The following is a 27,525-nucleotide window of genomic DNA, read 5'->3' as shown; positions in this document are numbered from 1 at the left end:
AATACTTTCACCAGACATATAAAAAGACGCTTTCAATCTACACAAGAAAAAATACACAAATACTTCAAACGTCAAATCAGCTGTCAAGTATCAATAATGTCATCGTAAGTTTGACAGTTGTGGACGAGTTTTATAGGCAACCCGCTCGATGAAGGGAAGACTAAAGAAAGTGTTTTTTTTAAATCACCAAAGCACTTATTAATTATACTAATGCAAATGATGCAATTTAAACTTATTGTGCATATTAAAAAATTACAACTTTTCTTAATAGTTTGATATTTAGTTTTTCGGTGGCGCCCCCTGAAGAGGTCTGAACCAATACGCGACCCACTCGCCTTGGCGGGAAATTTGAACAAATTTTAAGTTTAAACAGAAGGCGCATCCTGGACTTATTCAATAAAGCTTCTATTTCAACATTCACTTATCTATTTTAATAATTTCATCATTAATATAAAAACAGATTTCTCTATCTTCCACCGGGGTCATAGGAACGCCACTTTCTATCATCTCCTTCAACTCGGTGACTTCCCTGGACAAATTCTTCAGCTCCCTGCTCTGCTCCTCGAGTTTCTGCATTACCTTACTTAATCCCTGAGTGAACTTCGTGCTGGAGACGTTGTCCCTTTTTAAGCTGCCTCCCAGGACTTTCCTCCAGGCGCCTCCCTCGGAGCTCACTCTAGTCAACAGTTTCTTTTTCTCCGTCTCTCTTTTTTTAGCTAAATCATAGGCGGCTTGAATAATCTCTTTTAGATTGACAGTCTGCTCGGCTTCCAGTGGTTTCACCGTGAACACCGGAACGTACTCCTTAGGAGTAACTCGAAGCACAGTCATGATGAGTTTGGAGTAAGCGCTCCTCTTGTAATGAGACATTTCGATGTAAGAGCACATCTTGGCTTGCCTGACCAACCTGGTAAGGTCAGCGTTCTTTTGCAACCCTTGGATGTCATGCACAGCGATCCCCACCAAAAGATTCATAAGAATTATGGTGACGAACAGAAGAAACAACGTGTAAGCTAGCTGAGCAGTAAACTTAGCCAAATCAGTGGGATTCTCCTCTCTAGAATAGTCTAGAAGCAGATTATAGTTCATGTCACCGGTCATCATAACCAATGTGGTGGTAAACCCTATGAAAGGCGTGTAAAACGCCGAAGAATTAGGGAATATTATGCAAAAAGCTATGGTGTACCCAACGAGAAATGGAAAAAACACTAGCAAGAGCTTCTTGAACTCGTTCTGGACTTTCTGGAACATTTCCACGTACGGTCCGAACACCGGCAGTTGCCCGATCATGTACATCACGTTAGTCCAAGCGGCCATAATTCCAAAGGCACCTGCGTGCACCTGCCAAGTTTCAACATGCCCGGTATAAATAAACGATACGACAAAAGCATAAACGATCCCGTGCCACTCCAGCACGTTGCCCCAATTGATGCAATAATGCCTTAATGACGGATAACCTTGGAAACCATAAATCTTCCTGTAGGCCAACGTTATGGTGAAATAAAGCAGTACGTACCACTGGGTCTTCAACGTAAAAGGACTATTGAGAAGAAACTTGTTCAAGTTGGAGTTGTTGTTGCAGTAAACAGAAGAATTAGTAGCGGGAGCCTCCTTGATTTGCCTGTCGCAGTCGTAAGCCAACGAGGTCAGCACGTAAAACAACAGAAACAAACTGAAAATCAACGAGTTATAAATCATTCCGTAGTAACATTTCCTGATCCTCCTCCAAGTGACGTAGAGGAAAGCCATCAAGTAGGGATGGAGCAGCAGCTCCTTCTGACCGGCATCAATGAAAGCGTTCAGTATGTCATACTCTTTAGGGTGGTGCAACCCACTTTTAAAATCAAAGGACATCTCGACGTCGTTCAACGACTCCTGATGGTAAATCAACGAGATGTTTTCCGTCAGTTTCTCTTTAATGGTGTGTATGGCCCCCGGGGTCTTCTTGGCTATCAACGAGATCGCGGTTATGCCCGATTTGGTCTTGAGTGAACAGTCAGCGTTGTTGTTGATCAATATGCTGACGCATAGTGTGAGTTCGTTGAGTGCGGCTAGGTGAAGGGGGGTGAATCCGTCTTGGTCTTGGGCGTTTACATCGGCACCATTACTGAAAGAATTTAGAGTCAAAGGGATATTTTTAGCCAAGGTAGTTTGGTCGTAGTTATTGGTTGAAAGAGTTAGAGAGAGATTGGAGAACTTCTTCAGGAGTTATCAGAGGACGTGGTAACAATATAGAACCAGAGAAGATGTTCTTGATAGTAGTAGTTCCGAGATAATTGCAAATAATGATTTGGCGGACACACAACAAGCATATGTTGTGGTATATTAAATTAGGGAATATTTTAAAGAGATATCGTATTATTGCGTCAAGTAAAGGCACTCTTTGCGATACCAAATATGCAGTTATCTCAGAATCGCTTGTCTTTTAGATGTCCTAGTGTTACTCTGAGGCGACGATATGTGTATAGATTTTACTGATTTTTGTGGCATTTGAAAAGTGACGAGTTTCTTTACAAAAACGGTCCTTACAAGTTTGCTTGTAAACAGAGCCATTTTTGAGATATTGACTGGTTTTTCAATTGATTGAAAAAATCTTGAAATTGTCAAAGGCTTTACAAAAATCGAAATATTTTGGAAACTAGTTAACCGATTTTATCGATTTTGATGTCATATGAAAGCCAATGAATTTCTTTACCAAAAAGGTCCTTACAAGTTTCCTTGTAAATACAACTCACCTGGAGTTATTGAGTAGTTTTTCAATTGATTGAAAAAATCTTGATACTGTCAAAGGCTTTACAAAAATCGAAATATTTTGAAAACTAGTTAACCGATTTTATTGATTTTGATGGCATATGAAAGCCAATGAATTTCTTTACCAAAAAGGTCCTTACCAGTTTCCTTGTAAATACAACTCACCTGAAGTTATTGAGTAGTTTTTCAATTGATTGAAAAAATCTTGATACTGTTAAAGGCTTTACAAAAATCGAAATATTTTGAAAACTGGTTAACCGATTTTATTGATTTTGATGTCATATGAAAGCCAATGAATTTCTTTACCAAAAAGGTCCTTATAAGTTTCCTTGTAAATACAACTCACCTGAAGTTATTGAGTAGTTTTTCAATTGATTGAAAAAATCTTGATACTGTTAAAGGCTTTACAAAAATCGAAATATTTTGAAAACTGGTTAACCGATTTTATTGATTTTGATGTCATATGAAAGCCAATGAATTTCTTTACCAAAAAGGTCCTTATAAGTTTCCTTGTAAATACAACTCACCTGAAGTTATTGAGTAGTTTTTCAATTGATTGAAAAAATCTTGATACTGTTAAAGGCTTTACAAAAATCGAAATATTTTGAAAACTGGTTAACCGATTTTATTGATTTTGATGTCATATGAAAGCCAATGAATTTCTTTACCAAAAAGGTCCTTATAAGTTTCCTTGTAAATACAACTCACCTGAAGTTATTGAGTAGTTTTTCAATTGATTGAAAAAATCTTGATACTGTTAAAGGCTTTACAAAAATCGAAATATTTTGAAAACTGGTTAACCGATTTTATTGATTTTGATGTCATATGAAAGCCAATGAATTTCTTTACCAAAAAGGTCCTTACCAGTTTTCTTGTAAATACAACTCACCTGGAGTTATTGAGTAGTGTTTCATGAATTGAAAAAATCTTGATATTGTCAAAGGCTTTACAAAAATCGAAATATTTTGAAAACTGGTTAACCGATTTTATTGATTTTGATGTCATATGAAAGCCAATGAATTTCTTTACCAAAAAGGTCCTTACAAGTTTCCTTGTAAATACAACTCACCTGGAGTTATTGAGTAGTGTTTCAATTGATTGAAAAAAATCTTGATACTATCAAAGGCTTTACAACAATCGAAATATTTTGACAACTGGTTAACCGATTTTATTGATTTTGATGTCATATGAAAGCCAATGAATTTCTTTACCAAAAAGGTCCTTACCAGTTTTCTTGTAAATACAACTCACCTGGAGTTATTGAGTAGTGTTTCATGAATTGAAAAAATCTTGATATTGTCAAAGGCTTTACAAAAATCGAAATATTTTGACAACTGGTTAACCGATTTTATTGATTTTGATGTCATATGAAAGCCAATAAATTTCTTTACTAAAAAGGTCTTTACAAGTTTCCTTGTAAATACAACTCACCTGAAGTTATTAAGTAGTTTTTCAATTGATTGAAAAAAATCTTGATACTGTCAAAGGCTTTACAACAATCGAAATATTTTGACAACTGGTTAACCGATTTTATTGATTTTGATGTCATATGAAAGCCAATGAATTTCTTCACCAAAAAGGTCCTTACAAGTTTCCTTGTAAATACAACTCACCTGAAGTTATTGAGTAATTTTTCAATTGATTGCAAAAATCTTGATACTGTCAAAGGCCTTACAAAAATCAAAATATTTTAAAAACTAGTTAACCGATTTTATTGATTTTGATGTCATATGAAAGCCAATAAATTTCTTTACCAAAAAGGTCCTTACCAGTTTCCTTGTAAATACAACTCACCTGAAGTTATTGAGTAGTTTTTCAATTGATTGAAAAAATCTTGATACTGTTAAAGGCTTTACAGCGATCGAAATATTTTGTAAACTAGTTAACCGATTTTATTGATTTTGATGTCATATGAAAGCCAATGAATTTCTTTACCAAAAAGGTCCTTACAAGTTTCCTTGTAAATACAACTCAGCTGAAGTTATTGAGTAGTTTTTCAATTGATTGAAAAAATCTTGATACTGTCAAAGGCTTTACAGCAATCGAAATATTTTGAAAACTGGTTAACCGATTTTATTGAATTTGATGTCATATGAAAGCCAATGAATTTCTTTACCAAAAAGGTCCTTACAAGTTTCCTTGTAAATACAACTCACCTGGAGTTATTGAGTAGTTCTTCAATTGATTGAAAAAATCTTGATACTGTCAAAGGCTTTACAAAAATCGAAATATTTTGAAAACTAGTTAACCGATTTTATTGATTTTGATGGCATATGAAAGCCAATGAATTTCTTTACCAAAAAGGTCCTTACCAGTTTCCTTGTAAATACAACTCACCTGAAGTTATTGAGTAGTTTTTCAATTGATTGAAAAAATCTTGATACTGTCAAAGGCCTTACAAAAATCAAAATATTTTAAAAACTAGTTAACCGATTTTATTGATTTTGATGTCATATGAAAGCCAATAAATTTCTTTACCAAAAAGGTCCTTACCAGTTTCCTTGTAAATACAACTCACCTGAAGTTATTGAGTAGTTTTTCAATTGATTGAAAAAATCTTGATACTGTTAAAGGCTTTACAGCAATCGAAATATTTTGAAAACTGGTTCACCGATTTTATTGATTTTGATGGCATATGAAAGCCAATGAATTTCTTTACCAAAAAGGTCCTTACCAGTTTCCTTGTAAATACAACTCACCTGAAGTTATTGAGTAGTTTTTCAATTGATTGAAAAAATCTTGATACTGTTAAAGGCTTTACAGCAATCGAAATATTTTGTAAACTAGTTAACCGATTTTATTGATTTTGATGTCATATGAAAGCCAATGAATTTCTTTACCAAAAAGGTCCTTACAAGTTTCCTTGTAAATACAACTCACCTGAAGTTATTAAGTAGTTTTTCAATTGATTGAAAAAAATCTTGATACTGTCAAAGGCTTTACAAAAATCGAAATATTTTGAAAACTAGTTAACCGATTTTATTGATTTTGATGGCATATGAAAGCCAATGAATTTCTTTACCAAAAAGGTCCTTACCAGTTTCCTTGTAAATACAACTCACCTGAAGTTATTGAGTAGTTTTTCAATTGATTGAAAAAATCTTGATACTGTCAAAGGCCTTACAAAAATCAAAATATTTTAAAAACTAGTTAACCGATTTTATTGATTTTGATGTCATATGAAAGCCAATAAATTTCTTTACCAAAAAGGTCCTTACCAGTTTCCTTGTAAATACAACTCACCTGAAGTTATTGAGTAGTTTTTCAATTGATTGAAAAAATCTTGATACTGTTAAAGGCTTTACAGCAATCGAAATATTTTGAAAACTGGTTCACCGATTTTATTGATTTTGATGGCATATGAAAGCCAATGAATTTCTTTACCAAAAAGGTCCTTACCAGTTTCCTTGTAAATACAACTCACCTGAAGTTATTGAGTAGTTTTTCAATTGATTGAAAAAATCTTGATACTGTTAAAGGCTTTACAGCAATCGAAATATTTTGTAAACTAGTTAACCGATTTTATTGATTTTGATGTCATATGAAAGCCAATGAATTTCTTTACCAAAAAGGTCCTTACAAGTTTCCTTGTAAATACAACTCAGCTGAAGTTATTGAGTAGTTTTTCAATTGATTGAAAAAATCTTGATACTGTCAAAGGCTTTACAGCAATCGAAATATTTTGAAAACTGGTTAACCGATTTTATTGAATTTGATGTCATATGAAAGCCAATGAATTTCTTTACCAAAAAGGTCCTTACAAGTTTCCTTGTAAATACAACTCACCTGGAGTTATTGAGTAGTTCTTCAATTGATTGAAAAAATCTTGATACTGTCAAAGGCTTTACAAAAATCGAAATATTTTGAAAACTAGTTAACCGATTTTATTGATTTTGATGTCATATGAAAGCCCATGAATTTCTTTACCAAGAAGGTCCCTACAAGTTTCCTTGTAAATACAACTCACCTGAAATTATCGAGTAGTTTTTCAATTGATTGAAAAAATCTTGATACTGTCAAAGGCTTTACAACAATCGAAATATTTCGAAAACTGGTCAACCGATTTTATTGATTTTGATGTCATATGAAAGCCAATGAATTTCTTTACCAAAAAGGTCCTTATAAGTTTCCTTGTAAATATAACTCACCTGGAGTTATTGAGTAGTTTTTCAATTGATTGAAAAAATCTTGATACTGTCAAAGGCTTTACAAAAATCGAAATATTTTGAAAACTGGTTAACTGATTTTATTGATTTTGATGTCATATGAAAGCCAATGAATTTCTTTACCAAAAAGGTCCTTATAAGTTTCCTTGTAAATACAACTCACCTGGAGTTATTGAGTAGTTTTTCAATTGATTACAAAAACCTTGATACTGTCAAAGGCTTTACAGCAATCGAAATATTTTAATAACTGGTTAACCGATTTTATTGATTTTGATGTCAAATGAAAGCCAATGAATTTCTTTACCAAAAAGGTCTTTACAAGTTTCCTTATGAATCCAACTGTTTTAAAGTTATTGAGTAGTTTTTCAACTAACTAAAAAAATCTTGACACTATCCAATGCTTTACAAAAATCCAAATATCTCGAAAGATCATGTATCGATTTTATTGATTTTAGCTTCATATGAAAGCTGATGAGTTTCCTCATCAAAAAGATTCTTATAAGTTTCCTTGTAAATTCAGCCATTGTTGGAATTATTTAAGATTTTTGCCATGGATTGAAAATGAGTCAAATACCTAGAATTTAGTAAATCATTTAATAAGCACCCTGACAAAATAAACTTGTTAAAAGTTCAAAGATCACAGATAGTTGCTGTGTTCCTAATAATTCCTAAATCGATGAAATAATCATGATAATATTCAACTAAGGATTTCGATCACTAATTGAGTGATTGCCAAGGTTCAAAAACCAGGAATAAATGAAATATTTTGAACTTACTACAATGAGTTTTCTTACCCCCCAAAAATGATAAATCAATCATTTAATCGAAGGGAAATGAAATATGGACTTAACAGAGTCAATCTACTCCATAATTATTGTGATAATTATTATTTAATTAACCCAAAGTAAATCAGGCTCTAACCTATAATTTTGATAAAGGTTTTTATATAAACTATAATAGTTGATGAGTTCCTTTTCCAAAAAGCAATGTCTTGAAAAACAGCTTGATACTATCAAAACTCAATAAGCATTTTTATTGATTTCAGATTCATCAGAAAGCTGATAAATTGCTTAAAGCAACTTTCCTCTTATACGTACCATATTAAAACTTTAATAATGTCCTTTCTGCTGTCTGCAATCAGCTCTACAGCGACATGCAGAGGCGTCCTCTTAGTTTGATCAGCCACATTCGGGTCGGCGTTCCCACTTCTGATCAGCGACACCACCGACGTGTACGAGTTCGCTTTTACTGCCAAATGAAGCGCACTTTGACCCCTAAGAATCAAAACATTAAATTCCCTTTTGTTTCTGTTTTGAAATAGGGAAAACCTGCATAGTAAGTCATCTGTTACCAGTATGACAGTTTTCTTGCTTACCTGAGGTTCGTTAAATTGGGATTCGCTCCGTGTTTCAATAGGACGTCGATACAATCGGCATGACCCTCCTCTGCAGCGATATGTAAGGTGGTATTGCCGTTTTCGTTTTTCTTAAATTCGTTGCAATCGACTCTTGATTCCAGAATCGCCTTAAGGCAATCTGCCCGTCCCAGTTCGGCCGCTAAGAATAACGGAGACAAGTCGCCTAGTTTACCTTCTTGGTAGACCTGGGCCCCTAAGAATCGCCGTATTGTCTCCCAGTTTTACAAAATCAATCGCCCAATCTTACCTCTCTCCACCAGAACCTTAACGCAATCCAGAGCATTCACCTTGACCGCAATATACAAGGGAGTCTCGTAACCGGGTCCGTTGGTCATGGAATTCACCCTCGCTCCGTGATCCAATAAAATGTTAACAATTTCAACTCTACTGGCCAAAGTGGCGCAATGTAACGGACTGTACCATTTGTCGATTAAATTTATATTAAAATTGTGTTTCAGCAGGTAATTTGTTGTTTCACTGCATCCGACGAAGCAGGAGATGTGTAGGGCGGTGAGGCCATGTATGCTATCTGAGTATCTGAAATCAGAGGTAAGAAAATGACCTCATATAGCACATGTGAGACGTCTCTAAAGCCGGCCGCACACCTAAGTTACAAATGTGGCGCGACATTTGTCTTTCGACCTAATTTCGTTCCAACATTTTGTACATTTGCCACAAATGCGGTACAAGCACTCACATCAGGACTTAGTTCCGCATTTGTAGCCATATCGTCGTCTTCTGATGACGATGATTTTATGATGTGGCAATTATTAAGTCAAAACCGAAGGAAACGTCGTAACTGGGTTCATCTCTATAAAAAGGGAAATTTTGAAGTATTAAAGCAATTATTAAATCACGATGATGAATTTCAAGCTTACTATAGAATGCTACCTACAAAGTGTGGTCATATAATATTTCTCTACTTCCTGAATAAATAAAATGGTGTATGTATTTATGTAATATCGTCCTTCATTTTTATTTTAAAACGTGACACGACACGCCGCAACAATTATCGGACAGGCTGATTATCCGGGGAGTAAACACAAATGCGGTGTGGCTTCAAATGCCGGTTATATAGTGTTTCATTCCTACTCCTAAGTTCCAACGAACCTTTTACCTTTTACAAAGAAATTCATTTAAGGAGACCAAACCTACTATAATGAACAAATTCATATTAACATTTAAAATTAATTAAATATAGATTTTCCAAAGTTAAAACAACATTCTGAGGTGGTTAAATATAAACGTTTTTAAATATTGCCGCAATTGTCTAAATGTAGGTATATTAAGTTATAATAATTGTTGAGAATGTAAAATTGTTGTTTTTTGCTTGGTTGATATAATATTTTTTTAAATTTCTTAAATGTTGAAATAACATATTCGGGAGTTTATTTATTTATTTAGCAGTTTATTTCCAACAGGCAAAGCCCAGTTACAGGAAAATCTACAATTAATGTTTTAAAAGTGTAAGTAAGAAAACTTAAATTACTATAGTAACATCATGTATATATCAAAATGAAAGGAGATGTAAATTAACATTAGAATGAACAAAGAAAGAAGAATTTTGAAGAAGAAATTTGCTCTAGAAGCAAATCATGGTACATGAATATCGTTCAAGAGAGGAGGAGAATTTATTTGATGATTGACCAACTTTCATAAGAATGTTACAAAATGAATTGTTCTCCTCATGGCCAGAGTTTACAGATTAAATCTACCTAACAACAGATCATGATCATGTCCCCTAACAGGATATATTCCATCCTCACGAAACATAAGAAACTTTAAAACCCTTCTCTGAACACTCTCGATGTAGCCAACATGGCATTCATAGAAAGGACACCACACCAAGGAACCGTATTCCAGTCTTGATCTAACAAAGGAAAAGTACAATAGTTTTATTGAGTTTGAGTTGTTAAAGAGTCGGCTATTTCGAATGACAAAATCCAGAGGTCACTGCCTGTTCAATATGTGGCACAAATGTGAGCCTATCGTCGAATACAACCCCTAGATCTTTAATAGAAGTACTTCTACAGAGGATTTGATTGTCTATATTGTAATTAAACAAAACAGGATCCTTGGTTCGGTGAAAGGAGATCACACAGCATTTTGAGATGTTAAGACATAACTGATTTCGACTGCACCACCCCCTAATTAGGTCCAAGTTACTCTGTAAGAACAAGCAGTCCAAGATACTATTGATACACCAGAATATTTTCAGATCATCAGCATAAGCTAGTCTAAGGCAGGAAATCAATTCTATAAGATCATTAATGTAGGGTTTTCTATGTTGTCTAGGGTTTGTTGATGGTAATGAAAAGTCCGGTGCGGGATTTTTAAAGTATTTAATAAAATAATTAAGAAAACTATTGCACAAAAGAGTTTGGAGTAGACTTTAACTGTTAACTGATATGGTAAATCGCGTTCACATCCCTATGTCGAGCGGCTTTAAAACACTTATAACTCGTCTCACGTCTTATAATAGAAAAGGAAAAGGATGCAGCCACGTCTTACTGATCCTGACCTTAACCCGTCTTTACGTCTTGTATACGTCTTTCCGTCTTAATGTTAGGGACACGCCCTACGTCTTTTAAGATTTTCCCGAAAACGCGTCTCTTTCCCGTATCTCATTTCGGAACCTTCAAGAAGACTGTCCACCGATGTCCCCTTTCGTCATCGCCGATGTCACTGTTAAAGTAAAAACTGCCACCTAATCATAACACATCGATAAGGAGCGTTCACGGAGCCTGAATGAGATCATTGTTTATTGAAATGGATTTCGAAAGAAAAATAATATTATACGTATAAATTAAATAACTACGAACCTAAAACTAATTTATCCTACATTAATATAAAAGATAAAAAGAAGTGGGCCGAGATTGGATCCCTGTGGGACTCCAGAAGTTGAAACAAAGGTATTACATCTGCAACCTTTTACCTCAACAAACTGTAGACGGTCAATAAGGTATGACGAAAGCAACGAAATTAGCCTTTCTGAGAAGTTGAATTGCTTGTTCAATTTTTCCAGCAGAATGCTATGATTTATCTGATCGAAAGCCTTACTGAAATCAGTGTACACCATATCAACCTGACTTTTTCTATCGAGGGTTGAAGAAATAAAATGAGTCACATTACAGAGGTTAGTGATGCACGACCTTTTAGGAATAAAACCGTGCTGATCTATAGAGAGTAGTGATTGAACTTGGGGAAGAATTCTGTTATAAACAATAGTTTCAAAGGTTTTGGAAAAATTGCAAAGTATGGAGATAGTAGGTCGGTAGTTGTCGATTCTGTTTATATCGTCTTTTTTGTGAATTGGTATTACTTTAGCACATTTCCAGACGCCTGGAAATTTGCCAGTTTTCAAAATAAGGTTCAAAATATGACATAAATGTCAACTTGTTTTTTAGCCTCCGACTAGCAGCAATAATTTCCTCAGTGGTAATTGATGGAAGAATGTCAATGAGGTCTGAGGAATTAGAAGGAGGATAGGTTTCTGCGAGGTTGATTGGATCTTTATAGGCACTCTGAAAAAGTTTGGCAAAAGCTGGCACAATATTTTCTGTTCCTTGGAAAGAATTACCATTGGCATCGCACCTGATAGACGGAAGTGAAGAGTGACCTTTCTTAGCTCTGACAAAAGACCAAAACGATGAGCCAAGTCCTCGGCTTGGGTCACAAATAAGTTATAGGCCTCACGGGTTTGAGATTTTACTGTCTGACGAAGCCTGTTGTATCTGGAAAGATCAAATTCAGTTGGAGAGGATCTATAATCACGATGCTTTTTCCTTCTTATAAAGATATTAGAAATAATTTGTTTTGAAAACCATACTGGAAATCGCCGTCGTCTTCGTTGTTTTAAAGGTGCTGAAGCAGCAAAAGCTGAATCAAGTCTTTTGTAAAGTTCCTTGCAAGCGCTGTCAACGTCAGAAGACTGCAAGACGGACAAGCAACAAATTATACATGAGTGGAAAGTCTGCTTTTCTGAAGTTAAACTGCTGTAGATTATTTGAACTTATAGAATGATTATATTTATGAGGGAAAGCCGATTTAAAAGAAATTGTCAAAGCAGGATGATGCAAATCTTCGTCAATAAGCGGTGATATACTTGATGATGACGCTGACGTCGAAATTTAAAAAAAACAAGTCAAGAAGCCTATTATTAACATTTGGAATATTGTTAAACTGCTTAAGACCAAGGATCTCGCGTAGGTTGGTCAAAAGCTTGCACTTGACACTACTAGCTTCGGTTGTCTGATAAGACGGAACATTAAAATCTCCAACAATCATAACGCGTTTTGCGTGGACCAGATCCCGTGACATAATTGTTTCACACAAGGTTGTGCAAGGAGGGACATAGATTACAAATAAATAAAATACAAAATAACCATAAGTGAGCTTACAACCTAAAATATCTATAAGTGGTGTGGAGTTAGGGATGTCTTCCAAGTTAACCCTCTCTAGGTGGATGTTGTGAGAAGCTGCGACCAAGCAGCCACCACCACGAGTAGCGGCCACTCTATCCAGCTGTCTGTCAGATCTGAGCACTCTAAATGTTTCTGAACACAATTCAGAGTCGAGAATATCTTGGGTAGTTGTAGGATATGATTTTGGGAAAACTGCCTGCTGATGTTTACGTTTGTTAAAATGAAGTTTTTCAATGTTAACTCAACAACTAAACATTAACATGTTTTTTAAGCTTGACTAACGCTCAAATATAGGATCTTTCAAAAGTTTTTTTTGTTGAATTAACCATTTTCGAAATAACAAACTTAAACATGTTGATTCAAACCATTTGAAGTCCACGAAAAACCATTCGAAAAATGACCTTTTTCCTAATTTTCAAAGTGCTCTCATTCCCTTAGTTCTGGTCGAATCCCGTTATAAGCCGCGGTATTTTCGTAATGTAGGTGATGGGAATAAGGCGCTGGTATAGTTTGTTCAATTTCGGAAAAAAATCAATTTTTGATTAAAAAATTCGATACGAGGGGTATACCGTAAAACGGGGCTACTTTGTGCAGGTTTTGAGGCATTTTTGATTCTAGGCGCTAAATTTATAATCAAATCAACTTGAAAAAAATCAAGAGTAACAATCTGGGTCATACTTATAACCTGCCTTAAAATAGGGTTTTTACAATAAACCGTTTTCGAAAAAAAAAATTAAAAAGATGGGTGCCAAAGTAGCCCCGTGCTTGGGGTTACATTGGCATCCAGACGGAAATGTGAATAAACATAATGTAGGCCCATCCTGGGATTACTTTGGCACCAAATTAGGCTGCTTTTTTTTAGTTTTTAAACAAAACATTCAATATTCTTAAACAAAATAAACAAAACACTTAAAAACTAACAAAAAATATTTTTCTAATATTTGGCACAGTAAAAGAAAGGAACTAAATCAAAATAACATAAATACTAATCATCTTCACATGCCTCACAGGTATATATAATATTTTTCTTTGGATCCTTCGTTACAAATACCACAGATCCATTTAAAACAAACATTGCATAGAATCCAGTCTGGTCCAGTATAACCAGACCAATAAGCAGCACAAATTCCGCATTCGTCTTCATTGTGGGTACTTGAAAATGATGGTAGATTGACATCTTTTAATGTCGATTTTTAAAAAAATTTCCTCTGCCTTTCCTTTTGCCCGCAATCTTCTTTTTGTCATTATTTTCATTTTCAATTAGTTTTTCCTTGTCTTGCTCCTCTTTAGTTTCTTGACAATCGACTTCTTTGCCGGGAATAATTTTTCGTCCCCGCTTTCGTTTAGGGTTAGTGCTTGATTGTCCACGTGTCTCCTGAAGAATCCATCAATTGGAGTTTTTGGCAATTTGGATAAAGGCTGCTGCGGATCATATGGACAAATTCCGGTGGCACGAAATCCGGATTTTAAATTGTCTTCTACTCTTTCCTGTACAGATCTCCACGAGCGATCCAGAAGATTCGGAAAGTGTTCTTTAGGCAGAGTGCCTTTTACGCGACTGGTCTTTCTCCAATCGTCTAAAATAGCCCTCCATTTCTTTTTCATGGGAGCAAAGAAAGCCACGTCCAAAGGCTGCATAAAGTGAGTTGAATTGGGGGGTAAAGGAGCCATATAAATATTATTTTCTTTAGCAGCCTTTACCACGGTTGGAGAAAAATGTGAGGCTAGGTTATCACCTAAAATAACAACTGATTCACCATTACAATTTTCTTTGACGTGGGGCAGCAACAGTTTAAAAAACCATACCTCAAAGAGATTCATATCGAAGCATCCACTGCTGCTGTTATCATAAACTGCCCCTAGAGGGTCACCAACAGTCCAATTTTCGTAAATGTTGTTGGCTTTATAGACCATACACTCATTTATAGGCCATTACACTTATTGCTGAACGCGAATGTTCTTGAACCCTTTCAACCCTTTTAGTACCCCTACGAACTAAAACTTTTTTGGCCCCGGGATCGTCTGTGAAATTAGTCTCATCATAGTTAAACACTTGTTTCGCAGAAATGGATTCCAGAACAGGTTTAATGTTCTGCATTATATCGGCGCGCCCAACCGAAGCACGTGCACGCTTAATATTAGATGCCAATGGAATGCTAATATTATTTCTGGTAATAAATTTTTCAATAAAGTCGGGTCCTGGTCTATTGTTGAGCCATCCAGGAATATTTATATATAATTATATACGGCCCTCATGTTTCGCAAACAGCTTATTCTGAAGAGTGCCTCTCGGTATTTTCCATGTTTTAAAAGCTCGTACTTGTGACATCCTCCCTTCCCTAACAGCTTGCAATGCATTCGCTAAATTTTGTGGACACTGAATATTAAAACTAGACTAGAAAAACAAGCCTAATATAAACAAAGGCACGCTCTGCTAAAGTTACCCCGTGGGCCAAAGTAGCCCAGTTTTACGATACCCGAAAAATGAAAAATCCCAAACTTTAGAGGTCGATATCTCAACTTCTATAGGCAATATCAGGATAATTTCAACGGTTTTGTCTTAGTTTCGTCTTTCCGAATCCAACGAGACCATCCGCAAGGTCGTAGCTCATATATTAGCCGAGATATTGCATTTTTGGAGCCTATTTTTGGGCTCAACAACGAGGTCGAAAAATTACCTTTTTCTGAATATTTAAGTGCTCTCATTCCCTTATTTCTGGTTGAATCCCGTTATAACTCGGTGTTTTCGTGATCTAGATGATGTGATCAAGACGTTGGTATAGTTAGTTCATCAATTTCGAAAAAAATCAATTTTTGGTGAAAAATTCAATTCGATTTGGGGAATATACCCGAAAAATGAAAAAATCCGAAAATATTATAATCTGTCATACAAGTACTTGAAGGCTTAAAAAAGTGGATTTCAGGGCATCCAAGTGATGCTGAAAGACGGTTGTTTTTTTGTAACTGATCAGCACAAAAAATTACTGATTATATCAATTTTTTTGAACCGATGAAATTACATTTACAAGCTGTGGCATTTTTAACAGCAATAATAAACGCCATTTAAAGCCAAAATAATCTCGAAAAATTTATCTTTTAATTTTAATGTTTTTTTTTCAGTTTTTAAAGTCTGAATATTTAAAATTTTTGAAAAAAATCTTAAGATTTTTCGAACATGTTATATTATTCCACATTTAGAATAAAATCTCGTTTTATTCCGGGATTTTTGAGGTCATTTTCCACGTCTTTTAAATAATTTTTCTTTTAATTTTAAAGGTTTACGATAAGTTTTTTTATAGATTCCGAGATTCCCATATGTTGAGGGTCGAATTTGAAACACCCTGTATACCCCTAGTTCTAAGATAAAAATAAAATAAGTCTATAAGGATCCATAAGTCCTTTCCCTTAAGTACAATTAAAGACGATGACTGCTCTTAGGTCTCTTTCTAAATCTACTTTATCTTTTGCTAGGTATTTGGTGACAGATGCCGGAGCAATATATTAAGTGGTACGATTGATGTGGGTTCTTTACAACTAGGGGGGAAAATACCACGACTTGAAGCCGCCTTGTATATAATAATAATAATAATAATAATAATAAGACTTTTATTAATCACCAGAAAAATAAAAAATTACAATTCTGTCATAAACCAAATGCATATCACATCTTGAATAGTTCGTTCTTTACAAAGAGCACATTTAATGTGTATTGAAACAATTAAAAAATATCTATAGAACTTAAATTTTATACAAATACAAATAAAATTCCAGAAGGTGACTAATAGGCCATGTTTTCAGACTTCCAGGGAACAACACCTGCGAGATTCCCTGAATTCTGTTGAGGCCTTATATATATTTAATAATTATAAATTATAAATGACACTTATAAATAATAAACAAAAGCATTTTCCCAGTTAAAGAAAAAAAAGAGAAAGTTAATACAACACGAATAAAAAGCATACTGATGGGATAAGGAAAGAATAGGAAAAGGAACTGGAATTGGACAAGGAAAAGGTTGGCACATATAAATAATTCGATTTTATAATTTAAAAATAAAAATAAAAAACAATTTTTTATTATTCTAAGTGAGTAATTTGTTATTGATTTATTAGAATTAGTTTAGTTTTCATCTTAAAAGTTTTTTCTGACATGGTAAAATCATTTATACAATATTTGTTAGTATAGTGTGCTATTAAGTAAGAAAACGATCTCTTAAAAAATTCTTTATTGTGTGAAGGAATAGTTAATAATTGTTTTCTTCTAATATTCAAGTTGTGCACGTCAGTCCGATATCTAACTTTTCGATGTAAATATGAAGGAATCCTTGACTTAAGAATTTTGAAAAAGAAGCAAATAAGATGCAACACTCTACGATTGTACATATTTAACCACCCCGCAACCTTTAGCTTATGTGAAATATGTTCTCTCCTTCTTATGCCATATACAAACCTAAGACAGGAATTCTGAAGTTTTTGTATTCTATATGAGTCAGAAGAATCAAGGCAAGGGCCACTCTCACGAGATGTGTCACAAAAATTTAATTGGGATAGTACCAATGTTTCACAAAGCATTTTTCTTATAGGCAAATTCAGGTAATCCCTTTGCGAATAAATCATTTTCAGTGCGGAGTACCCCACTTTTCATTTTATAGAGTAACATGATCCTTAAATCTTAGTTTGTAATCCATTAATAAGTCCAAGATTCTTAGCAGAATTTTTAAAAGTTATGTTATCGTTATTAATGTAAAGTTGCAAGTTATTTAAAATATTTGTTCGTTTATTATCACTACAAAAAAGAATGCCTGTGGACTTATTGGGATTAACTTTTAAAAGTAACTTTTGCGTTTCTATAAATAAATTGTTAAGGTCTTCATTAATTTTTATATTAGCCAGCCAAACATCAGTATCTTTAAAAGAGAAATAGATCTGGGTGTCGTCCGCGTAGTTATGATGTTTACAATATGTTATCTTCTTTGTTATCTGAGATGTGTAAAGTGTGTAGAGTAATGGGCCCAAAATGCTACCCTGCGGAACACCGCTGATATTGTCAAAAAAAAAAAATAAATAAATAAAAATGTGTAAAATAAAAGATGAACGGATGAAGAGTGATAATGAGTACTTTGTACTTCTCTTAAGCGACTTACTTGGTACTGGCGCCTAGCCGCAGCAACTCCTCCAAAACCTCCACTTTTTGACAAAACGAGCTCCACAAAAACACCAAATTGACCTCCTCACTTGTAACCTCATACAACACCCCCTTAAGTTCTTCTGTGGTGAGTTTCCCCGGCACCGATATCGTAAGCAGTAGCCTCCCTTCCGTACTCCTCAGGTCGTTTAAGATGCTCCGTTTAAGGGACTCGTAGGTTAAGGGTACCGCCCTATTGACGCACGAGATTCGTTTGAAACTTTTATTTTCGATTGTTTCTCCTGAGGTCAGCTCGCAGTCGGCCTCCAGGAGTACGGCGTCACTTTTTCTTTTTAAGGTTCTTAAAACGTAAAAACACCGATGCGATCGCGGTCCATAAGAACGACAGTTTTGGCGGGTTTTTTAAAACTTTTTCTGTTTTCGGTAGTCTTGACATATTGCGTTAATCTCACGCATTAAAGGTACTATTAAAGGTACTTTCAGTGACGAAGACACGCGGCTGACTGTCCCCCCAGTTTACCTTTTCTCGATTCGACAAAGAGCGGGAGAGCAAGAGAGAGCCGGGATGTTTTTATTAAAAATATTTGTATTTTCGCTTTAAATGAAAATAAGTGAGTGTGAATGTTATTACAAGCGGCGCGGCATCCGTAGATTTCAAAAAATTAAAAATATTGTTTTAAGGATCTTATCATTTATTTAAAATTCCGTAACGTCATATGTAAAGGCGACTGTGAGCAAGGTTAGGTTCAGTCTGAATAAAACATTTGTCTATTCCAATATTTTACTCGAATGTTGTCAGATTAAAAAAATTCGCTGCCATCTGTCACTTGTCACTCCAGACAAATTTGCAATGCTCAAGCTCTCTTTTCCTTGTTTAACTTGCATGGTGCATACATAAACTCATAAGAAACTTTGGCCAATCACAGGCCAGAGGGCGGCGGCCATATTGCTTTTACATTAAGATGAAAAGTGAATTATGGAGCCATGCTATGCGTAGCAAATCAAATCTGTTTTTTGTAGGTTAAGTGACACTTGACAGGTTGTGATTGAGGTTATATTTTAATTTATATATGCCATGAATATCCGATATCTGTCATTTGTCAAGATAAATTTGACATTAATGACAGTAAAGAAAAGTGCCTCCGTATGTCACTTGTTTGATGGAACTTCGTAAGTTTAGCTTCTGAGGCACTTTAAGAAAAAAACGAATTTTACTATAGAAATATTTTAATAAACGTAACATTAAACACTAATCCCTATATCTACCTACCTACCTACCTACAATATTAATATATATAAAAACGTAACAAAGAAACCATTATAAATGTACTGGAAGAGAAACGTAACATCAATATCAATAAATAGCAACAATATTAAAAGTTAAAAAATTACGTTCCGGACCTTAAGGAGGCCAACACCTTGGAGATGTGTCTCAGCACGTTCTGAGGCACAACCTCGTGCAAACATTTTTGAAACTGCTGATGATCGATGAGGTACTTGAACAACGTTTTGCCTCGGTGTCGCGCCTCCAGGTTACCGTCGGCCAAAGCGTTCGCACCCGACAGCAAGAGTTTATCCCTGACCTCTTTCGGTAGCTGAAACGTTCGTTCTGCCCCGAGACGCTTTACCACATCTCCTGCAATTAATAAATACTATTCAAATCCAACGTTGCCAAACTCTAATAAACGTTACCTAATAACCTGACCGCGGAGGCTCTGACAACCGCGTTTCTGATGGCCACACCCCTTCGAAGTTACGACGGCGACCACCCTATGCGCAGGCAACTCGCGCACATCACGTCTAAGGCCGCGTTCGCATCTGCGCGTAGAAACTTGTTCGTGTCGGCGGTCCTTTGAAGTAATGAGCACGCCACTTCCTCGAGTTCCTGTCAGCAAAATGTTCAAAATAGGATGCAATTACTGTTTTTAGTATTAGAGACTCACCACATCCAAGCCCTTCTTACAGCTGAGGAACACTTCTATGACACTACCCGCAAGCCGCCCTAGACACTTGGGACCTCAAGTTCTTAATATGCTTGGCCAAGGCCATGGATACCTGATGGATTTGGTGCTCGATGACCTCGGGGTGCTCCCTGGCAAGTCTGGACAACCCTTGTAGACCCTCCACCTGGGTTTCCCAGTTTGGATTCTCCATCTGGGTCATCACTTGTTGGAACGTCTCTCTTTGGTTTCAACGCCGGACGTTCTGGAATCAATTATCACCGATGTTTTGTTGAATGGGGTTAATTTGAGTGTAACTGACCTTGGCTCCTTGGAGTGACCTTGACGGGTTTTCTGATGACTTTTCTGGAAAACCTTCGTTCCAGTTTGGATTTGGTTGCAGTGACTCCCTCTGAGGGGCCATCCGAAGGTGGTTTGTCTAGAGGGAGCTCTAGGGTTGGAACAGAACTGGTTGTGTGGCTCAAGTTGTCCTCCAATGGTCTTGGAGGTGCTGAATTGATGTTCTTTCTATATGTAGAGAGTTCATGATATTAATATGAATACATATATGATATATTTGTTATAAGTATAAAAGAAAAATCCATAAGACAGACTGAGGAACATGACAAGTATGATGAAGGAGAGATACATAAATAATTACAGATAATTTAATGGAATATATGCAGATTTAGACGCAATAAGTATCTATCAACGTCACGGCACCAGATTATTGCGAAGTAATAAGTCCATAACGAGTGTAGAATTCTTTTGTTCCGCATTTTTAGCCAATCCCAACCAATTTGATTTTTTTTCTATTTATTTGACACTAAGTTCATAACTCAAAAAATTGACCAGATGTCACTTTGAAAATTTGTACACATATTCCATGGACAATTTCGTTGGACACCTATTTCAGCGTTTTTCCAAATTCGTACAGGAATTTGAGAAAAAAATATTTTTCGAAAATATTGATTTTTTTTCTTTTTATTTGACACAAAGCTCATAACTCAAAAAATTGACCAGATGTCATTTTGAAAATTTGTTCACATATTCCGTGGACAATTTCGTTGGACACCTATTTCAGCGTTTTTCCAAATTCGTACAAAAATTTGAGAAAAAAAATAATTTTCGAAAATATTGATTTTTTTTCTATTTATTTGACACAAAGCTCATAACTCAAAAAAATTGACCAGATACCACTTTGAAAATTTGTACATATATTCCATGGACAATTTCGTTGGACACCTATTTCAGCGTTTTTCCAAATTCGTACAGGAATTTGAGAAAAAAATATTTTTCGAAAATATTGATTTTTTTTCTATTTATTTGACACCAAGTTCATAACTCAAAAAATTGACCAGATGTCATTTTGGAAATTTGTACACATATTCCATGGACAATTTCATTGGACACCTGTTTCAGCGTTTTTCCAAATTCGTACAGGAATTTGAGAAAAAAATATTTTTCGATAAATATTGATTTTTTTTCTATTTATTTGACACAGAGTTCATAACTCAAAAAATTGACCAGATGTCATTTTGAAAATTTGTACACATATTCCATGGACAATTTCATTGGACACCTATTTCAGCGTTTTTCCTAAAATCGTACAGGAATTTAAGAAAAAAATATTTTTCGAAAATATGTAATTTTTTTCTATTTATTTGACACAAAGTTCATAACTCAAAAAAATTTACCAGATACCACTTTGAAAATTTGTACACATATTCCATGGACAATTTCGTTGGACACCTATTTCAGCGTTTTTCCAAAATCGTACAGGAATTTGAGAAAAAAAATATTTTTCGAAAATATTGATTTTTTTTCTATTTATTTGACACAAAGCTCATAACTCAAAAAATTGACCAGATACCACTTTGAAAATTTGTACACATATTCCATGGACAATTTCATTGGACACCTATTTCAGCGTTTTTCCAAATTCGTACAAGAATTTGAGAAAAAAAATATTTTTTTCGAAAATATTGATTTTTTTTCTATTTATTCGACACTAAGTTCATAACTCAAAAAATTGACTAGATGTCAATTTGAAAATTTGTACACATATTCCATGGACAATTTCGTTGGACACCTATTTCAGCGTTTTTTCCAAATTCGTACAGGAATTTGAGAAAAAAAATATTTTCGAAAATATTGATTTTTTTTCTTTTTATTTGACACAAAGTTCATAACTCAAAAAATTGACCAGATGTCACTTTGAAAATTTACTCTCACGAGATGTGTTTCAGCGTTTTTCCAAATTCGTACAAGAATTCGAGAAAAAAAATATTTTTCGAAAATATTTATTTTTTTTTTATTTATTTGACACAAAGTTCATAACTCAAAAAATTGACCAGGTGTCACTTTGAAAATTTGTACACATATTCCATGGACAATTTCATTGGACACCTATTTCAGCGTTTTTCCAAATTCGTACATGAATTTGAGAAAAAAAATATTTTTTGAAAATATTTATTTTTTTTTTATTTATTTGACACAAAGTTTATAACTCAAAAAATTGACCAGATGTCATTTTGAAAATTTGTACACATATTCCATGGACAATTTTATTGGACACCTATTTCAGCGTTTTTCCAAATTCGTACATGAATTTGAGAAAAAAAATATTTTTTGAAAATATTTATTTTTTTTTTATTTATTTGACACAAAGTTCATAACTCAAAAAATTGACCAGATGTCATTTTGAAAATTTGTACACATATTCCATGGACAATTTCGTTGGACACCTATTTCAGTGTTTTTTCAAATTCGTACAGGAATTTGAGAAAAAAAATATTTTTTGAAAATATTTATTTTTTTTTTATTTATTTGACACAAAGTTCATAACTCAAAAAATTGACCAGGTGTCACTTTGAAAATTTGTACACATATTCCATGGACAATTTCGTTGGACACCTATTTCAGCGTTTTTTCCAAATTCGTACATGAATTTGAGAAAAAAAATATTTTTTGAAAATATTTATTTTTTTTTTATTTATTTGACACAAAGTTTATAACTCAAAAAATTGACCAGATGTCATTTTGAAAATTTGTACACATATTCCATGGACAATTTTATTGGACACCTATTTCAGCGTTTTTCCAAATTCGTACAGGAATTTGAGAAAAAAAATATTTTTTGAAAATATTGATTTTTTTTCTTTTTATTTGACACAAAGTTTATAACTCAAAAAATTGACCAGGTGTCACTTTGAAAATTTGTACACATATTCCATGGACAATTTCATTGGACACCTATTTCAGCGTTTTTCCAAATTCGTACATGAATTTGAGAAAAAAAATATTTTTCGAAAATATTGATTTTTTTTCTTTTTATTTGACACAAAGTTTATAACTCAAAAAATTGACCAGATGTCATTTTGAAAATTTGTACACATATTCCATGGACAATTTTATTGGACACCTATTTCAGCGTTTTTCCAAATTCGTACATGAATTTGAGAAAAAAAATATTTTTTGAAAATATGTATTTTTTTTTTATTTATTTGACACAAAGTTTATAACTCAAAAAATTGACCAGATGTCACTTTGAAAATTTGTACACATATTCCATGGACAATTTTATTGGACACCTATTTCAGCGTTTTTCCAAATTCGTACAAAAATTGAGAAAAAAAATATTTTTTGAAAATATTTATTTTTTTTTTATTTATTTGACACAAAGTTCATAACTCAAAAAATTGACCAGGTGTCACTTTGAAAATTTGTACACATATTCCATGGACAATTTCGTTGGACACCTATTTCAGCGTTTTTCCAAATTCGTACATGAATTTGAGAAAAAAAATATTTTTTGAAAATATTTATTTTTTTTTTATTTATTTGACACAAAGTTTATAACTCAAAAAATTGACCAGATGTCATTTTGAAAATTTGTACACATATTCCATGGACAATTTTATTGGACACCTATTTCAGCGTTTTTCCAAATTCGTACATGAATTTGAGAAAAAAAATATTTTTTGAAAATATTTATTTTTTTTCTATTTATTTGACACAAAGCTCATAACTCAAAAAATTGACCAGGTGTCACTTTGAAAATTTGTACACATATTCCATGGACAATTTCGTTGGACACCTATTTCAGCGTTTTTCCAAATTCGTACAGGAATTTGAGAAAAAAAATATTTTTTGAAAATATTGATTTTTTTTCTTTTATTTGACACAAAGTTTATAACTCAAAAAATTGACCAGGTGTCACTTTGAAAATTTGTACACATATTCCATGGACAATTTCATTGGACACCTATTTCAGCGTTTTTCAATTCGTACAGGAATTTGAGAAAAAAAATATTTTCGAAAATATTGATTTTTTTTCTTTTTATTTGACACAAAGCTCATAACTCAAAAATTGACCAGGTGTCACTTTGAAAATTTGTACACATATTCCATGGACAATTTCGTTGGACACCTATTTCAGCGTTTTTCCAAATTCGTACAGGAATTTGAGAAAAAAAATATTTTTTGAAAATATTGATTTTTTTTCTTTTTATTTGACACAAAGTTTATAACTCAAAAAATTGACCAGGTGTCACTTTGAAAATTTGTACACATATTCCATGGACAATTTCATTGGACACCTATTTCAGCGTTTTTCAATTCGTACAGGAATTTGAGAAAAAAAATATTTTCGAAAATATTGATTTTTTTTCTTTTTATTTGACACAAAGCTCATAACTCAAAAATTGACCAGGTGTCACTTTGAAAATTTGTACACATATTCCATGGACAATTTCGTTGGACACCTATTTCAGCGTTTTTCCAAATTCGTACAGGAATTTGAGAAAAAAAAATATTTTTCGAAAATATTGATTTTTTTTCTTTTTATTTGACACAAAGTTCATAACTCAAAAAATTGACCAGGTGTCACTTTGAAAATTTGTACACATATTCCATGGACAATTTCATTGGACACCTATTTCAGCGTTTTTCAATTCGTACAGGAATTTGAGAAAAAAATATTTTTTGAAAATATTGATTTTTTTTCTTTTTATTTGACACAAAGTTTATAACTCAAAAAATTGACCAGGTGTCACTTTGAAAATTTGTACACATATTCCATGGACAATTTCATTGGACACCTATTTCAGCGTTTTTCCAAATTCGTACAGGAATTTGAGAAAAAAAATATTTTTTGAAAATATTTATTTTTTTTTTATTTATTTGACACAAAGTTCATAACTCAAAAAATTGACCAGATGTCACTTTGAAAATTTGTACACATATTCCATGGACAATTTCATTGGACACCTATTTCAGCACTTTTCATATTTGAGTTTCATATAATCTCTCATCAAGGTTGGTAGTCATGACGTCTACTCGAGCACTAACCTCTTTCAAAATGAGGCTTTTAGTGACCATTTTTCTGGAATGTAACACCAAATTGCAATAATTTAAATTGAGCTGCACACCTTGACTAGAAGTTTGGAAAATTCGAGGAACAAAAGACAAACAGCACCATCTCCTAACATCTATATAGTTACTCGTGCTTACCTGCTGGAGTAAATGTTAGGCAAGAAGTTCGGTAAGTCTATGACCGATTTGCTCTTCCTTCGCACCTGGAATCCTCCAGGAGCGAACTCCATTTGCTGCATACTTTCCTCGTTCTTATGCAAATGCAGAGACTCCACCGAAGAGAACTCGTCGTGGACACTTTCGCCCAAACAATGGTCCTTTTCCGACGACGATTCGAAACTTCCCTGATGAAAACACCTCGTAAGTCTTACCCGATTACGCCGTTAGTCGCTTACCTTATCCACCCCATTCGGGATCTCGATGTTCACTGGCGTTTGTTCAGGTGCGGTCGAATCCACCAAATCACCCCCATTATTATCCCCGACCGATTGAACTTCAATATCCGAATTGGGCCGCTCCTCTGTATCCATTTTAATAAAGGCAGGGGTGGGTTGGTGCTTATCAGGGGGCGAGGGGGTGAAATAACCCGAAGAATCCGAGCCTGATGATCTGGAGGGCGGCAAAGAGAGGCGGCTGACCGCGTCATCTTCTGTTGGTGGTTTAGGGGGCGGTTTTGATGGTGTCGAGGTGCCTTGGGGGCTGGATACCACTGATCTGGAATTCCAAGGTTTAAATGTTGACGTTTGATTGACAAGTGACGTCCGGTTATTCTTTTTCTTTTTGGGCTACTACACCATAATATTATGGAGTTTTTTTAATTCAAATTGATTTCTTATATGAATAATGAATTATATATGTAAAAGCAATTAACCCCCCTTTCCCCCCGAACTACTCTGACCTTTATCAAAGTTCGAAAATCGATTTTATTAATAGAATTTGGTACGTAAAATGTGTGCGGTTAAGGTCATTACTTATTGGTTTGAAAAGGTCATTAGCACTCATGATAGTTGAAAGTTATTGATAGGGTCAATCAATTAGCCATATTTAAAATATTGATTATTGAAGCTATTTTCATCCACTTTGACCGGAAATGGCTCCCCTTATAAGTTTTATATTTATTCCATAGAAAATGAGTTTCTGACTATAATGACACCTCATATGTCGTGAAATTCTGACATATCTGTCAAAAAAAAATTTAAACTAGTGTGCCATGAATTAGTTGAAATCATTTATGTACAATCAAGGAGGCGTCAAAAAATAGTTTTATATATGTATCTAGTGTGCCATGCCTTGGTTGTAATCATTAAATTTCAATAATAGTTTCAAAGCCTACTGTGGGCATAAATGACAGCTCATGCGTCAAATTTTGACATATCCGTTAAAAAATTACATTTTTGACGTACAATCCAGCATGCGTGATTGACATTTGACAGTCATTTATTTGAAATTAAAAAGGCGTGGAAAAATAATTTGACAGCCTACTATGGTTAAGTGGTACAAATGAATTCTGGGTATAATCACACTTGACGTGTCAAATTTTGACATCTCTGTCGATAAGAAGCAAGAACGTCGATGGACTCTCACGAGATGTGTGTTTTTTTAGATGCTTTTAAGGAGAATGTCGACTTTTAAGGAGAATGTCGAATGGGATCTGGCACGAAAGGGATGAGGGATCGCGGAGGATTGTGCAGGTTAATATGGTTGGTTTTTGGTATAAGGTTTTTGGTATTGAAGAAATTTATGTCAGGTTTGATAACAAATTTTATAGGGCATCTTTTTTGTCTCTTATGATTTTTTCATATTTTTAATATTTAGCAAGTTATTTGATAATAAATGATATGGTGGATGCACTGGAATAAATATAGAGGCCTAAAAATCGAGTTTAGAGTGATTTTAGCGAAAAAGTTCAAAGAGATTTTTTATAGGAAATTTCAAAATACATGTTTTTTGTATCTTATAATTTTTTCGTATATTCAATATTTACTGAGATAAATGACATTAAATGAAATGGCGAATACACCAGAACTGCTCACCAATGCATTAAAACGGATTTTAACGAAAAACTCTAAAGAGCATTTTTGTGTAAAACTTATAAATAAATCCTTTTTGTTTCCTATGATTTTTTCATATTTAGCGAGATATACGCGTTTCAATAAAATGGCGAAGGCACCGGAACAACAAAAATTTTACAATAATTTAGGTCTTATATTTTATCTTACTTTCATAAAAAATATGTTTGTCAGTGTCTCTCAAAATTTTATAGTAAAAATAAAATGGTGGAAGGGCCGGGACTCTCACGAGATGTG

The 27,525-nt window shown here is 34.1% G+C and overlaps 2 protein-coding genes across 2 annotated transcripts; both read right to left on the bottom strand.

Moving 5' to 3' along the window:
- Positions 1 to 417: 417 nt before the first annotated feature.
- LOC126749479 (transient receptor potential channel pyrexia-like) lies at positions 418 to 19,851 on the bottom strand. The gene is made up of 8 exons (XM_050459170.1): positions 19,847 to 19,851; positions 19,609 to 19,775; positions 19,296 to 19,539; positions 17,902 to 18,243; positions 8,582 to 8,871; positions 8,293 to 8,527; positions 8,015 to 8,191; positions 418 to 2,107 (listed from the first exon to the last, which is right to left on the bottom strand). Exons 1-8 carry the CDS (start codon positions 19,849 to 19,851, stop codon positions 418 to 420), a joined length of 3,150 nt encoding a protein of 1,049 aa, XP_050315127.1.
- LOC126749502 (uncharacterized) lies at positions 19,165 to 25,933 on the bottom strand (the record flags this gene model as incomplete). Its single annotated transcript, XM_050459197.1, has 6 exons — positions 19,165 to 19,539; positions 19,596 to 19,788; positions 19,847 to 20,108; positions 20,166 to 20,371; positions 25,358 to 25,563; positions 25,615 to 25,933. Coding segments are annotated over 4 exons (910 nt in total), but the record flags the coding sequence as incomplete, so codon positions are not given.
- Between the last annotated feature and the right edge of the window lie 1,592 nt (positions 25,934 to 27,525).

The sequence above is a fragment of the Anthonomus grandis genome, unplaced genomic scaffold (genome assembly GCF_022605725.1).
Source record: "Anthonomus grandis grandis unplaced genomic scaffold, icAntGran1.3 ctg00000121.1___fragment_1, whole genome shotgun sequence".
In the NCBI taxonomy this organism is placed as follows: Eukaryota; Metazoa; Arthropoda; class Insecta; order Coleoptera; family Curculionidae; genus Anthonomus; species Anthonomus grandis.
This window is presented reverse-complemented; position numbering and strand designations above follow the sequence as displayed.